Raw genomic sequence first — 13,484 nt, forward strand, 5'->3', positions numbered from 1 at the left:
GTTCAAGTTAGCACAACTCAATACAGTCCTGCAACTGCTTGGGAGGTCTCAGTCCAGCTGCTAGTGGGTCCCACTCGTCCCACAGCTGCTGCGTTCCTTGGGAGCCCCTAAGTGCCAGTCCAGCTAAGGAAGCCCCCAGGGGATAATAAAAACACGCGGGGGGCAAAGTGGGGCAGATTAGGCCCTACGCGGAGGGCCTGGAGGTGTCGGAGACAGGCATGATCAAGCTACCTCCATTATCCACCTACAAATCCCTCCTGAAAACTCCCCTTTGCCAGGAGGCCTATGAAAAACTTGACAATGGCAAGGCAGCTGGTGTGCTGAGAGCAGAGACTTTCGCACTGAACAAAACTATCCTGTTATTTCCTTGAGTCTGTCTGTATCCATCTGTTGTCTCTTATCTCATACTTTGATTGAAAGCCGCTTGGGGGCAGAGACCATCTTTTTGTTCAGGGTTTGTACAGCGCCTAGCGTAACAGGGCCCAGGGCCACGACTAGGGCTCCCAGGGGCTGCGGTAATACAAACAGCCAGCAGCACTGGCCTCACAGACAAAGGGGGAGGGGGCCAGGTGGAGGCCCAGGGAGGGGAATCCAATACACACCACCAAGGTTTCTACCCACGTGCTTGGGAGACGCTCGAAGGGCAGCTGGCTGAGGCCAGGCAACAAAGCAGGAGAGAACAGGGTGTGTAGCAGGTTAAACAGAGAAATGCTTTACAGCAGCAAGTTAACCAGCTCTCTCAGTGATGAGGGTTATGAACACCACAGTACCTGCACCTTTCACAGCAACTCATGGACCTTACCCTGGGCACGCATGTGAGGGGAGAGCTACCCCGCCCCGGCTTTGCAGCCATCTTTCTCTCTACGGAGCACATGTGCGAAGCTGACCCCCCTCCCCAGAGCCCCGTCCCAGGTCACTGCTGCGGAGGAGAGACAAAGCACCTCAGAACATGTCACGATCCAGGGCTGCAACACCACAGCATCACCCGCAAGCATCTGCTTCTCTTTGCCAATGAGCCGCCCACTTTTCGGGTTCTTTTCCCTTCCTGCGGGAGCCTCATCTGGACTCAGTTACCGGCTCCATAGCCAGCAGCTCCTTAATTTGCTGAATACTTCAATGGTGAGGTTGGAGGCCACATTGCATCAGCTTCCTCCCAAAGCAGGTTGCTCCCACGGCCGGGCTAGCACCTCTGGGTTCCAAGGATCTCACCAGATCCCTCCATAACCCCGGGAATCCAGTGCCTGGGGCTAGTCAAAGGGTCTTAACAGGCAAGTGGGAGCAGGTCTGATAACGCTAGCCCACCTCCATGCACGGGGTGCCTGCAGCCAGGATGCAAAACCATCGCCAGGGTATCACCCCAGCCAACAAGCCTGCGGTGCTGCAAACCAGTCCTGTGTACACGGGTCACCCGTGTGTTAACTACAGGATGCGCTTTGCGGGGAGGAAGGGGAAACGAGGGATGTTAGAAGGACCCAACCACCCACCCACCCATGCATCCGGTCCTTGGAAAGGCTTTAGAGGAGGGAATCTGCACAGGCCATCAAGGAATCTAAACGACTTCTGCAAGGGGGGGGGGGGGGGGGCTCCAGGTTGAGAACAGGAGTCTCAACTGCCCCTGGAGCATCTGCCTCGAGGCTAAGGAAAGCACAATCTCTGCTTTCTCAAGCACCAAGCAGCTAAGGAGAACAACCCCCCCCCCCCCCATCCTCCCTGCCTCAGCCCTGCAACAAGCAGGTCTGGCTCAGTGCAGCTGCAATCCTGCTATAAACAAGCTACATCTGGAGGCCTTGATGCAGCTTCGATCATTTACTCTGCTTGGGGGGCCAGTGAGCACGGACCTCATCTTCTGGTGGGTTTGGTTTTTTTGTAAGCGACTCCTGACTTCTGGCCCTGCTTCCAACCCCCCTTGCCTACGCTCCCCTGAGCTGTGCCAAGTTCTGCTGAATGAAAGACAGCACCTTTGTGTTGCCCTTGTTTCCCGCTTGGGCCCGTTCCAAGCCTGGCTGCTGGAGAGAGGAGCTGGAATCTCCAACCACTGTTGCCGACTGAGGTTCCTCCTTCCTCTCCCCTACAGCCAGGGAAAAGATGGGCCTTGGCCGAGCCTTGGGGAACAAGGAGGAAAAAACCCACCTGACTAATGAAGGAAGCTAATTCTGCCCCCTCCTCACACTCATGCCAGTCTCACTGCACACAGGTGGGGGGCTTGGGTTCAAAATCCAAGCGACATTCGTAGCTCCCCATGCAGAGGAACTCCAGGACACAGCTGGTGATGGAGTCTGGGAATCACCTAAGACTACACGAAACTTACCAAAGAACCACAGCAAGTCTGATAGACCTGCACTCCTTGGGGACCCCACTCTCTGTTTGCCTTCTCCCCTTTGCCCTCCCCCGCAACTCCAGCCAACCCTCGCAGAGCATCAGTAAAGCCAGAGGTATGTTAGAAGGACCAGTTCAGGTTCTGATTCAGCAGAGAACTTACAGTAAAGCACCTGCTTATGTGCTTTGCTGAATCGGGGACTTCAACCCTAGTACTTCATTTCCCATTTGCACAGTCCCTCTTCAGCTCACACCAGATTTTCCTGGTTACTTGGAAGACAGAATCCACCCAGATGAGCCTGGGATCCTGGCTCAAACACCAAGAGAGCTTGCATAGACAAGGAGAGTTTATTTTCCTCACCACGGTTTTTACTGATAGGTGTGAGCTAGTGGCCTTATGGTATAAAGGAAGGGGAAACAGCCCAGCCTACGAGACACAGCAAAATAAGTGACTGTCAAAAGCAGCAAAGAATAAAATGAGGAACCCATGTGCAATCTGTCTCTCTTGAGCTAAGTAAGGAGCTAGAAGCTCCAGCCTGTGGCTTAGCCAGAGGCCTCCAAGGAATGATGCTTCACGCTCAGTCCCATGTATCAGAGTAACAGCCGTGTTAGTCTGTATTCGCAAAAAGAAAAGGAGTACTTGTGGCACCTTAGAGACTAACCAATTTATTTGAGCATGAGCTTTCGTGAGCTACAGCTCATGTATCTGACTCAAAGGGGTTCGGTGCGCCCCCCACAAAGCTACTGTCCGAGCAACCAAGCAAAGAGCCTTTTCTGGCAATACCCTGCAAGAATGAGTTGCACAGGGCAGGGGACTCAATGGAAACTTCCACTGCGATGCACGGGATTTACCCAGCGCGACCTGCAGAAAATCCTTGCAGGAATTATCTGAGCCCATTGTAAACATGCCTCCCAGCACGCAAGACAGACAAAACCAGACCAAGAGCTCAGCATGTTCTGACTCCCAGATAACCCAGCTCTGATCCACGGAGGATAAATCTGCCTCTGGAACGAGGGCTCCAGGGTTACATGAACCCCCGTAGCTTCCAGGACGGGCCAGCTCAGAACAAGCTCACTTTGGCACTGGTGCGACTGGAGTGAGAAGGAAGGGGAGGGGAGGCAGGGTCCCCTTGTTCCTCGGAGTCCATGCACTAACAGATCTGGCATTGGATCCCAAAGGTTCAGGGACTGGCCGTTCTGCAAACACAACTCCCCCAGGGTCAAGCAGAGGATGCTCAGCATGAGGTTTTCCCATACTCTGCACAGGGAGAAAGATCACCCTCTTCTTCCACATCTCCTCCCTGCCTTTAGACCTTGGCGTACCAGATAAATAACCCCTTTGTCTCCTCTTGGCCATGGCTTTGTCCTGAGACAGAAAGTCCCTCTGCTCCACAATCCCTGCAAAATATCCACCAGCCAGGCTGCGAGTCAAGCCTCAAACCACCTTCTCTCACACCGGAACACCCACCTGACCAGTGCATGCAGAGACTCCAATTAACTGGAGGGGGCGCTGTGCAGCAGGCCAAGAGGTCTGCCCATGTTTGTTCACCCAGGTGAGCAGAGGAGAGAGACAGTCGGCAGGAGATCCTAGCAAAGCTGCAGTTGGCCCATAGCTCTCCCCACCACAGCTGTGTCCAGCGGTCACGCTCAGACCAGGCAGGATGGCAATCACCGGGCAGCCACCCACAGGCTCTTGCATTGAAGCGGCGATACCTTTAAATCAGTCTGAATGCCAGCCAGGGTGCGGAGGGGTTACTCTTTGGGAAAGGCTGGCGGGGTATTTTTGCAGAACATGTCAGAACAAGTTGGAGGGTGGGCTCTGAACCAGCCAGGGCAGGGGAGAAGAGAGAGGACTACCTCCTTCTGCTGACCTCAGGGGGTTTGGAACATCACATCCCAGATGTGGGGCAAGACACAGCCCCTTCACCCAGAATCAAGGTCTCCCATCAAGAACCCCCCACCGTAGGGCTCCCCCTCTCCCCACTGCGTGGCAGCTGAGAGCCTGGAGGAATACAGCCCTCTGTCTACATCACAGAGTCACAGCTACAGGCCCTACCATTTAGCCGGTGGCACTGTGACTGCTCATACCCCACGGTAAGTGATGCTGCCCTAGCCACACCAAAGGCACTCAGCCAGCACGCTCTGTCTATGGGGCAGAGCAATCACCACTAGGTTCCTACTGCTCCCTTTGACACTTGCTCGCTGTACTGCCGGCACCATCAGAGCTTTCCATGCTGGACACAGACCTCCCAGGGGTGCTCCTCCTGCTGCAAAGCCTAAAACTGAAGACTGAGCCCCAGAGCCTGACCAGACACTGCAGGGGGAGACCCCCCCCCCGCACCATGTTGGGGCCATCAAGCAAGACATGAATGTTCAACATAAAAAAGCTGCCTCTTCTAGAGCGCTTTTCAACTATAGATCTTTTCTAAGGAGTATCCCCACCTGCATTTTACAGATGGGGAAACTGAGGCACAGAGGAGTGAAGTGACTTGTCCAAGGTCAAGCACCAGGCCAGTGGCAGAGCTGGAAATAGAACCCAGGAGCCCTAGGCCAGTGCTCTGTCCACTGCCAAGGCTGATCCTCGTTCTCGGGACGCGTTAGCAGAGCAATCTGAAGGCTAAAGTAATCTTCCACAGACCTGGAGCTCACCCCACTCCGGAGAGAAGAGACATTACGCACACTGCTGAAAGTAAGGGTCTGGGGCAGATTCCATTAAGCACCATCGGTCAGTTTTAAGGAACTCCGTCATAGAATACGAGCAGGATCAGGAGTTCATGCCGAGTTGGCGCCTTCGCCTCTAGCCCTTCCTCTGCTCCTGCAAAGAGGGAGGTTTTAGAACTGGCAGAGAGCAGGAAAGCCAGCCAGTCAAAGAACCGATAAGACACTTGCATGTGGGAAGCTGTCTTGGGTCTGCGCAGAGGGATCCAGCTTACCCATAGACCCAGACTTCTATTACACACATTCACATGCATTTCCCTCGCTTTCTACTAGTTTGTTTTTCCATCTTTTCCCTTTAAGCTCTGCCAGCCCACAAGGTACCTGGGGAATTGTGGTTTGACCTCTTTGCCCTTCATCAAGCACTGTTCCCCTGCAGCATAGGGCAGCCTGGGCCACCAGCACTTCCAGTTAGCAATTGCACACCCAATTCCCTTCAGCACCTGAATGCAGGAGTTCAGACCTACCGTCCTCCTGCACAGGCGCGAGGGGCAGCAAGGGTCAGGACAGGGCACAGAGTTGGGAGTCAGCAGTTCTGTTCCTGACTGGCTGGGTGACCTCTGAGCAGGTCACGCCACCCCTCTGTGCCTCAGTTTCCCATGCTCTTTGCAAAGCGGGCTGCTTGTTCAGCCTGTGGTTGCAACCAACTCCCATGACTAAAGAGCATTCCTCTTTGGCTAGAGCCACTAACACAGCAATGGGATGGGAACCCCAGTCATCTCAGGCCAAGCATGTTAAACCTCATATGGGGAAGAGTGCCCGAAGAGGTGAGCTCTGATGGACCATGCTGGCTAGAGTGGGCCAGTCCCTTCCACACAAATAAGGAGCCTCATTCAGGACTCAGCTACTCAGAACTTAAGCTAGCTGCAACAGAGCAAACCCTTAGCAAACGGTGTAAACCAGGACATGTACGGGTGCAAATCAGAGTAGGCTGCACTGGTGCAAGTTACACCAGACCGGTATAAACAGTGTTTGCACCAGCACAGTTAACATTGGAAGCCCTAATACAGATGAAGCCTCAGTTACGTGGACTCTCTTAAGCATCCCAGAGAGCGTGGGGCTGCATCTTGCTCCCAGGAAACCAGCATGGGCGACCCTCAGCCCTACATGAGCTCTCGAGACACCAACACCACCAAGAAATTCAGAGACTACACACCTTGCAGCATAGCCACTAGGCCATGCTGCCACCAGCAGCGCCAGCCCACTGGGATCACCCCTATACAGGGCCTATGGAAATAAACCAGCCTCGATACAGCTTTTAAAGGCCTTCTGAATAGGCCAGCGGAGCCACTAAGCAAGCAGAGAGTTTCCCAGCATCCCCCTAATCCTCCCTCCTGGGCCCTGGGTCTTCCTAGGATTTGGTCTCTTCTCTATAAGCCAGCAGAGCATAGCCTTCCGTTTGTATCCCCCCTGACATATTACCCCAGCCAGGTTGCCGAGATACTACAAATGTATTGCAAGGCTCTGCTGCTCCTGCCTGAGCAGTGTAAATTATTTAGGGGACTTGGATCAACCCCCAGAAGAGAAAAGAAAGAGAGTGAGACACAGACCCGCTTTGGAAATTGCGTCCTTTGTTTTCACATGCAGGCTCAAATTCTTGCAAGTAATTGCCCTGGGGATGTCCCGACATGGAACGAGGGGGCGTTGGCAGGGAAGCCATTCAAGGACAGCGCCCCATGGGTGGGGAGGTGAAGTGTCTGCAGGGAGTGTGGAATGCAAGGCCCATTCCCCAGAAGGGCAGGGAAACGCCAGCTCAGAGCTATTGCAGCCACTGGGAGCTAACACTAAGCAGCAATTCAGGGTCGGGCGAAGAGCCCAGTTTGCAGACAGCAAGTGGGGCACAGGCAGGCTCAGAGCACGGATCCGCTCCCTCTGGGTACAAGCCATCGTGTAAAAGCACGTCACCCAGCCCACTCTGCCCCGGGGCAGGGGAGAGCTGGGAAGCTAAAAGGCGCCCTCCACCCCAGACACACAGTGTGACTGAGCCTCTCACACACTCCCCCAGACCCGGCCCCACGACATGCATGTACTTGCACACACCGCCCCAACACGCCTGCCTTTGCACAGCCCTGTCGCACACACACCGCCTAGAACACCTCCCCCTTGGAACAGGAAAGCACTAGGCCCAGCACAGGGAGACATAAAACCCCCGGGCTTGTTTAACTCTGGAGGATAAAAGCCGCAGCCCCAGCCAATCATGCCGGAGCTGGCCAAACGACCCAGAGCTGCAGCTCCGCTCGCACAAGAGCGGGTTTTCATGGTGAATGGAGCCCTGCCGCCCAGATCACAGGAATCCAAGTCCCTGAGAAGGAGAGAGAAGCAGGGAAACGTCCCAACTGACCTACTTTTTCTGGGCACTGCTACAGAAGGGTCTGATGCTTCACAGCCACAATCCTCCAACAACCCAAAACACCCAGCAAGGAAACCAAGAGACTCTAGGAACAGGAAGGATCCCTGGAACGGGGCCATGCTGTCTCAGTCCAGGCCTCCTGGGGCGACCCATTCCCCTCCCGCCAGCCGGAGAGCGGGCACTGCACATTTCCCACGTGCCTCTAACGTTTGGGATCATGGTGGGGGGTGGGCAGACCATCCCTTTGCCATTGCCCTTGTGAGAACCCGAGGCACACACGCTTCCCCTCCACGGGCAGAGCTCCCGTTTGAGCCAGCCCCTCCTCCTACCCAGTAAGGGACCTGCCGGTCAGCAGCAATGGCTTCAGGCCTGAAGGGGCCAAGGCTGGAATCTCTAGGGCCAGGCCAGACACTGACTGTGATACACCCTGACCAAGCTAGACTTGGCGCTTCAGGCCCGGCCTCAGGGACCCGTTTCCGCCAAGGACAGCCCCGCGCCAAAGCCCAGCACAGCCACTCTGCTCCTCAGGCCCCCAGGCTGTGTGGCACAGGGCTGTTTGCCACGCTCCGCAACTGTCTGGCAAAGCCTGGCCTCATGCCAGCCATACCCAACGCCACTCCCGGCGATCACAGTCCTCAGTGCGCCAGCCGCCACAGGCTTCGCACAGCCGCCACAGGGCGGGCTGCAGCCCGTTTCCAGCCCTCCATCTCAGCAGCACGGAGGAGGCAGCCAGCACACCAGGGAAATAAACAGGGAGCAGGGGACGCCCACCTCCAGGAGGTGCCACTTACCATCTCGTCCAGGGCATAGCGCAGGAGACCATGTTCGTAGAGGATGAAGAACCGGCGCTGCCATTTCTGGAAGAGAAGACACCAAGGCTGGTAAACAGAGCTCCTTTCCCTCTCACGCTGGCCAGAACACTGCTATGGATCGAGTCAGCTTCCTTTCCTAGGTCTGGCCATTGGGAGAAAGGAGCTGGATCCTTCCACAAAAGGAGAGCTCTGCCACATCACACAACCCAGCGTCCTCTTCATCCTCAGGATGCTCTGCTGCCAGCCGTATACGAATCAGCAGCAGAAGGGACCCGGCGTGGTGGGGGGTGGGCTGCAGAACCACAACCGGCATGGGGTTCCCAGGGAGCGGAAGGTGACTCCTAGGGAAGGGGGACACTGCCAGAGCATGCATGTACTCTGGCCAAGCACTAGGGCGACTAGCGCTGCCCTGGTTTTCAAAGGCGATCTAGCTGGCCATCTGGAGCCCGGTTCCCCTGAAACCCACCCTGCTCGCGCAGCAGCCTGCCGAGGAACAGCCTGGCCATGTTATAACCGACAGACTCTCAGGCATGCATCAGGCCATGGGAGCGGTTTGCCCTGCAAACACCGCCCAGCACACCTTGGCATGCATTACCTTTCGGTGTTGTCAAGGATGGCACAGTATCATTAATGGGGGGGGATGGGTGGATAGCAGCGGCTCTAGAAAGCACGTTCCCCGTCGGGTGACCCTGCCAGGGCTCCGCGGGAGGCCCTCGCTCACACCAGTCTGAGTTTTCTAAAGCTGATTTACTGTCTGACTTCCTTACATGGGCATCCAAAGAAGTGCTGCGTTGTTTGCAGCCAGATCCTGAGTTATGTCAGCTGCATCTCCGATAACACAGGAAGTGGCTCAGAAGGATTTGCTCCAAGGCGAGGTGGCAAAGATTAGAGGAGCACATGCTGGTGCCAGGCAGACGTACAGAGAAAGGGAAAAGCGGAGGCTGGAACACCCCGTCGCTGGGCCGAGAAGCAAGAGACCGGCCCCTTAGACTGGAAACGTGATTCTCTCCCCCAGCAAAGCTCCTCTTTCCCCCAGAAACCCACCACCAGCCTCCACTCTGTCTAGGGTGCATTATCCCAGCCTACCTGACTGTCAGCCCCCTCTTCCCCCTCCCCTGCATTTATTCAAGCATGTCCTATGCCTGCAGCATTAGGGGAAATCCAGCGTGCCTAGGGCCCAGAGAAGTTCCACGGAAACTGGAAGATTCCCCCACCCCACCCTTATTCTCAGCATGCAGATCTCAGGCAGCCTCACCCCACCCTCCCAGGTGAATTATAGTCTCACACCTCCTGTGCTCCAGCAGGGATGTCTCAGCCCCAGATCCCCAGCCTTCACACAGCTGGGAGCTGGAGAATCTCACTTGGACTGTCTCTCGCTAACACGAAGATGGTTCTTACAGTCATGTGGGGTGCCTAGCCAACTACAATTGGCCTGCCCCAAGATTGCCACCCTCCTGAATGGCATCACTAGAATGCTCCGAGTCTCCAGGCTGGTGAGGCAGACATGGGCATGAGCCACCTACTCCATCAAACACCTGCCAAGACCCCACATGTTTGCGGGCAGCCTAGGTGGTCTCATGTCTGTGTGTTGCCATTTGCCACCACATCAATGCCATTTGTCTGTAGTATCAGTGCCAGATACTTGCTTGGCCCTGCACTGCCCTGTATGATTTACAATGCTGACTAAGGGACACATGATCATTCGAGCTGGGTCCCCACCAACCCTCCAAACTCCCTCTAAACTGCGGGGGGAGGTTTCATACTTGGGATCCAGATTCTGTGGCTTGAGCCCAACTCAGTAATAATTTATCATTATGGCTCACATTACAAACATAGCCTTGGACACCATCCCACTCACAGCACTTCCCTTCCCGGGCACGAAACCCTAGCATCATACTGGCAACTACAGCGACCGCCTACCTAGAGAAGCGATCTCAGGACCATACCTAGAGCTCTCAGTACAACTCTGCAGCTGGAAAGAAGGAAGGAAAGTCAGCACACATTCTGCTGGCCGCCAGCAGGACAGCTTTTACCTTTCCGATTCTAGCACTTGGGAAGGTCTCTTAACTCATTCGCTGCTGGACCCCTCCCACCGACAGAAGACTATTCCATTACTATCTACACCACGCACAGGGGGCATTGCCCTTTGGCCTGATTTCCTTGGGACGCCAAGCATCAGCCAACACATCTCCTAGCAAACCGGGGCACATGCAGTGGGACTGGATTACTGCTGAATATGTGGGAGAGAGGAGTTTGGAATAACGAAGGAGCAACAAACCTCCCGGAACACCTCCCTGTGCTTCCCATGTGTCCTCCTCCACCCCATCCCATGCTTCATCTGCCACAACAGCTAGAGTAGGAGAAAGATTCTGCTTTCCTTACCCGGGAACGGTGCACAGGGTTGTCAAAGTCCGTCCCTTCTGGTGCCAGCAGCAGCCAACCGCCGTAGATGGGCTTTGCCTACGAGGGAGCAGAAGAGAACCAGTCAGCTGGAGTCTTTTTTTTTTTTTCATAGATTCAGAGATATTCAGGTCAGGAGGGACCATTATGATCATCTAGTCCGACCTCCTGCACAACACAGGCCACAGAATCTCACCCACCCACTCCTGCGAAAAACCTCACACTTATGCCTGAGCTATTGAAGTCCTCAAATCGTGGTTTAAAGACTTCAAGGAGCAGAGAATCCTCCAGCAAGTGACCCGTGCCCCATGCTACAGAGGAAGGCGAAAAACCACCTTAAGGAGACAGACCCACTCCCTCCAATATGGTGAGTCCATGGTAAAGAGAGAATTCTGGATGGGACCCAGCTTGCCCTCAGGACGTCCGGAACACTGGACACATCCGTTAAAGTTTTCACGCCCTCAACCCTGCTTGTCTGGAGACCCAGGGCAGAAGCAGCTTTGCGATTCACACTCCTTGGCCCTGAGTAGGCTAATCTATATAAAGACCCCCTCCTGACGTAGTTCTTATGCAAGACACTCATCAAAGAAGCCCATCCGGAATCAGATAAAACCAAGCTCTACTGAACAGTTCGCTCTTATTCACAAAAGAGAATATTCGGCGTTAGCGCTTTACCGGTGTGGCCAGGTCCTATACAGAACAGCGTTCCCTAAACTCGCTCTTCTCCACTGTCAGTTCCAACATCCAGCAACCTGGCACAGAAGAGGGCCGCTCCTAGTCATTTCACACCGGGAAGCGGCTCATTTAGCCAATAACAGCAAGAGGAGGGGAAAGAATAACTGGAAAAACTACAAAAAGAAAAGGAGGACTTGTGGCACCTTAGAGACTGACAAATTTATTTGAGCATAAGCTTTCGTGAGCTACAGCTCACTTCATCGGATGCTCCAATGAAGTGAGCTGTAGCTCACGAAAGCTTATGCTCAAATAAATTTGTCAGTCTCTAAGGTGCCACAAGTACTCCTTTTCTTTTTGCGGATACAGACTAACACGGCTGCTACTCTGAAACCTGGAAAAACTATCTGCACCATCACAGAAATCAGCAAAAGAAAATCTCAGCTCCCCTCCCAGAATTTTCTTCTTTAATGGAGGAACTACACGCTGCCAAAGGGAAGTCCTTGTTCCACTGCCTTTAGGACCATAGGACTGGAAAGGACCTCCTGGGTCAGAGTCCAGGCCTCTGATATCACAGGCAACCCCAGCATATAAGGCCAGTCACCCCACTAGCAAATGGCCAGAAAGGTCAGGCTGCAAAACACATTCTCCCCCCCGCACCCGTCCATCATCCTTCCCCCACTTTCCCTCCTACCAGCTGAATATGCTACTCCCAGACCGTGAGTGACTTACTGGACACTAAGATGGTGGACATCAGAACCATGGTGAGCAACGGGCCAGGGCATTGTCACTACACAGCAAACATGGTCTTGTCTACACAAACATTTACTTCACGGCAAGGTGGGGTGTATATCTACCTCGCACTAGCCTGCCGCCGCGTATTAACTGTCCACGGGGACCCTGCTGATGTGCACTAACAGTTCCTGACCTTCAGAGGGGAGCTTAGGCCAAAAAAAGCTAAGAGGCAGTTCAAACCCTTTTCAAGTGACATCAAGGTGAAATCTAGACTAAACTGTTTCAGGCCCAACACTCCCATAGGCCACCTGTGAGTTTTTGTGGTTTTGCAACACTTAAATAGATATATATTCCCCTCTGGAAAAATCCACACAAACGACAGGAAAAATTGCCAAAGGCATGAAGTCCGCAAAGTTAGCAAACGGGAAACAAAATGAAGACGCCTCTTAATTGCTTATGAGCTGAAAAAAAGATAATCGCTTCTCCAATCTCCTTCAGTGGCATGTTAAACATCAGGCGTTGCTTGTAACAGGGAAAACAAGATCTCACAACTGTCTGAAAATAAGGTGACAATCCCTTTAAGAGGTTGTTTTGTGTTTTTTTTTAGTAAAACAAAATACAATTTTTTTTAATTTAACAAAGTGCACAGTTTGGTTTCAGGGCTGAATTTAAAACATTCCTCTGCAGCATCCCGCTGCCTTCCCGAGCTCTCCTGCTGAGGGGCAGCCTCAAATTAAACATCTGGGACACAGCTCCTGAATTTCCTCCCCACTTTCCTACAGTCACAGCTGAGGATTCTACCTGTGACTCCAGCTTACCAGGACCACCCCCCTTACAGAGGCAGTGCTCAGCAGCCGTCGGGAAAAGGACCATTGTTTTCTTCCGCATTTGTTCGTACACCACCTAGGACGATGGGGCACTCGTGCCATGCCAAGACGACACCCTCCCTGCAGGACAAGAGCTTTCCTAAATCATTTCTCCTCTGTGCATCACTTTCCCTATTCATGAAGCGGGGCATGTACCCAGCTCTAGAAAGCACTTTGAAAACCTCGACCAAAGTGCTAGAAATTCTCCCCCCACAGCCAAGCTGTGACCAAATCCCGGTGTTCCTTCCCTTAAAACCATCCCTCCCCTCAGCAGAAGCCTGGGCCATACCTGGATTCCTGAACCCCCTTCCTGCAGCCCCTTCAAAGCTCTGGCACCAAAACCACCTCTCCTTCCAATCATGTCTCCTGGCTTCTTAGGTCCTGTCACTGCAGCGTCCGCTCTCCTTCCACAGCAGGTACTAAACGTGCCCCCTCACTTGCAGAACTCTGCACAGCCACACCCCCAGCCTACACTTCTTTCCCAATCTCCTCCCACGCCCTTGACTCTCGTAACTCCCCTTCTTGCCACTCCTTACACAGTCTGCCAGGCACCCTCCCCCAGAGATATCTCCTGACGATCCACCTGTTCTAATTCTAGGCCACAACCAGCCTATGAAC

The 13,484-nt window shown here is 53.9% G+C and overlaps 1 protein-coding gene across 8 annotated transcripts in view; it reads right to left on the reverse strand.

Moving 5' to 3' along the window:
• Positions 1-13,484, reverse strand: part of MPRIP (myosin phosphatase Rho interacting protein) — a 172,267-nt gene that overhangs the window by 138,777 nt on the left and 20,006 nt on the right. For 7 of the 8 annotated variants that reach the window (XM_073361865.1, XM_073361861.1, XM_073361864.1 and 4 more), the window contains exons 2-3: positions 10,576-10,653; positions 8,173-8,238 (exon numbers count right to left, since the gene is read on the reverse strand). In XM_073361865.1, the coding sequence (XP_073217966.1) occupies positions 8,173-8,238; positions 10,576-10,653 (144 nt within the window). Of the gene's footprint in view, positions 1-8,172; positions 8,239-10,575; positions 10,654-13,484 lie in introns of those variants that run through there. The other variant, XM_073361862.1, reaches the window with a different exon arrangement.

This window comes from Lepidochelys kempii, chromosome 10 (genome assembly GCF_965140285.1).
Source record: "Lepidochelys kempii isolate rLepKem1 chromosome 10, rLepKem1.hap1, whole genome shotgun sequence".
NCBI classification, from domain to species: domain Eukaryota; kingdom Metazoa; phylum Chordata; order Testudines; family Cheloniidae; genus Lepidochelys; species Lepidochelys kempii.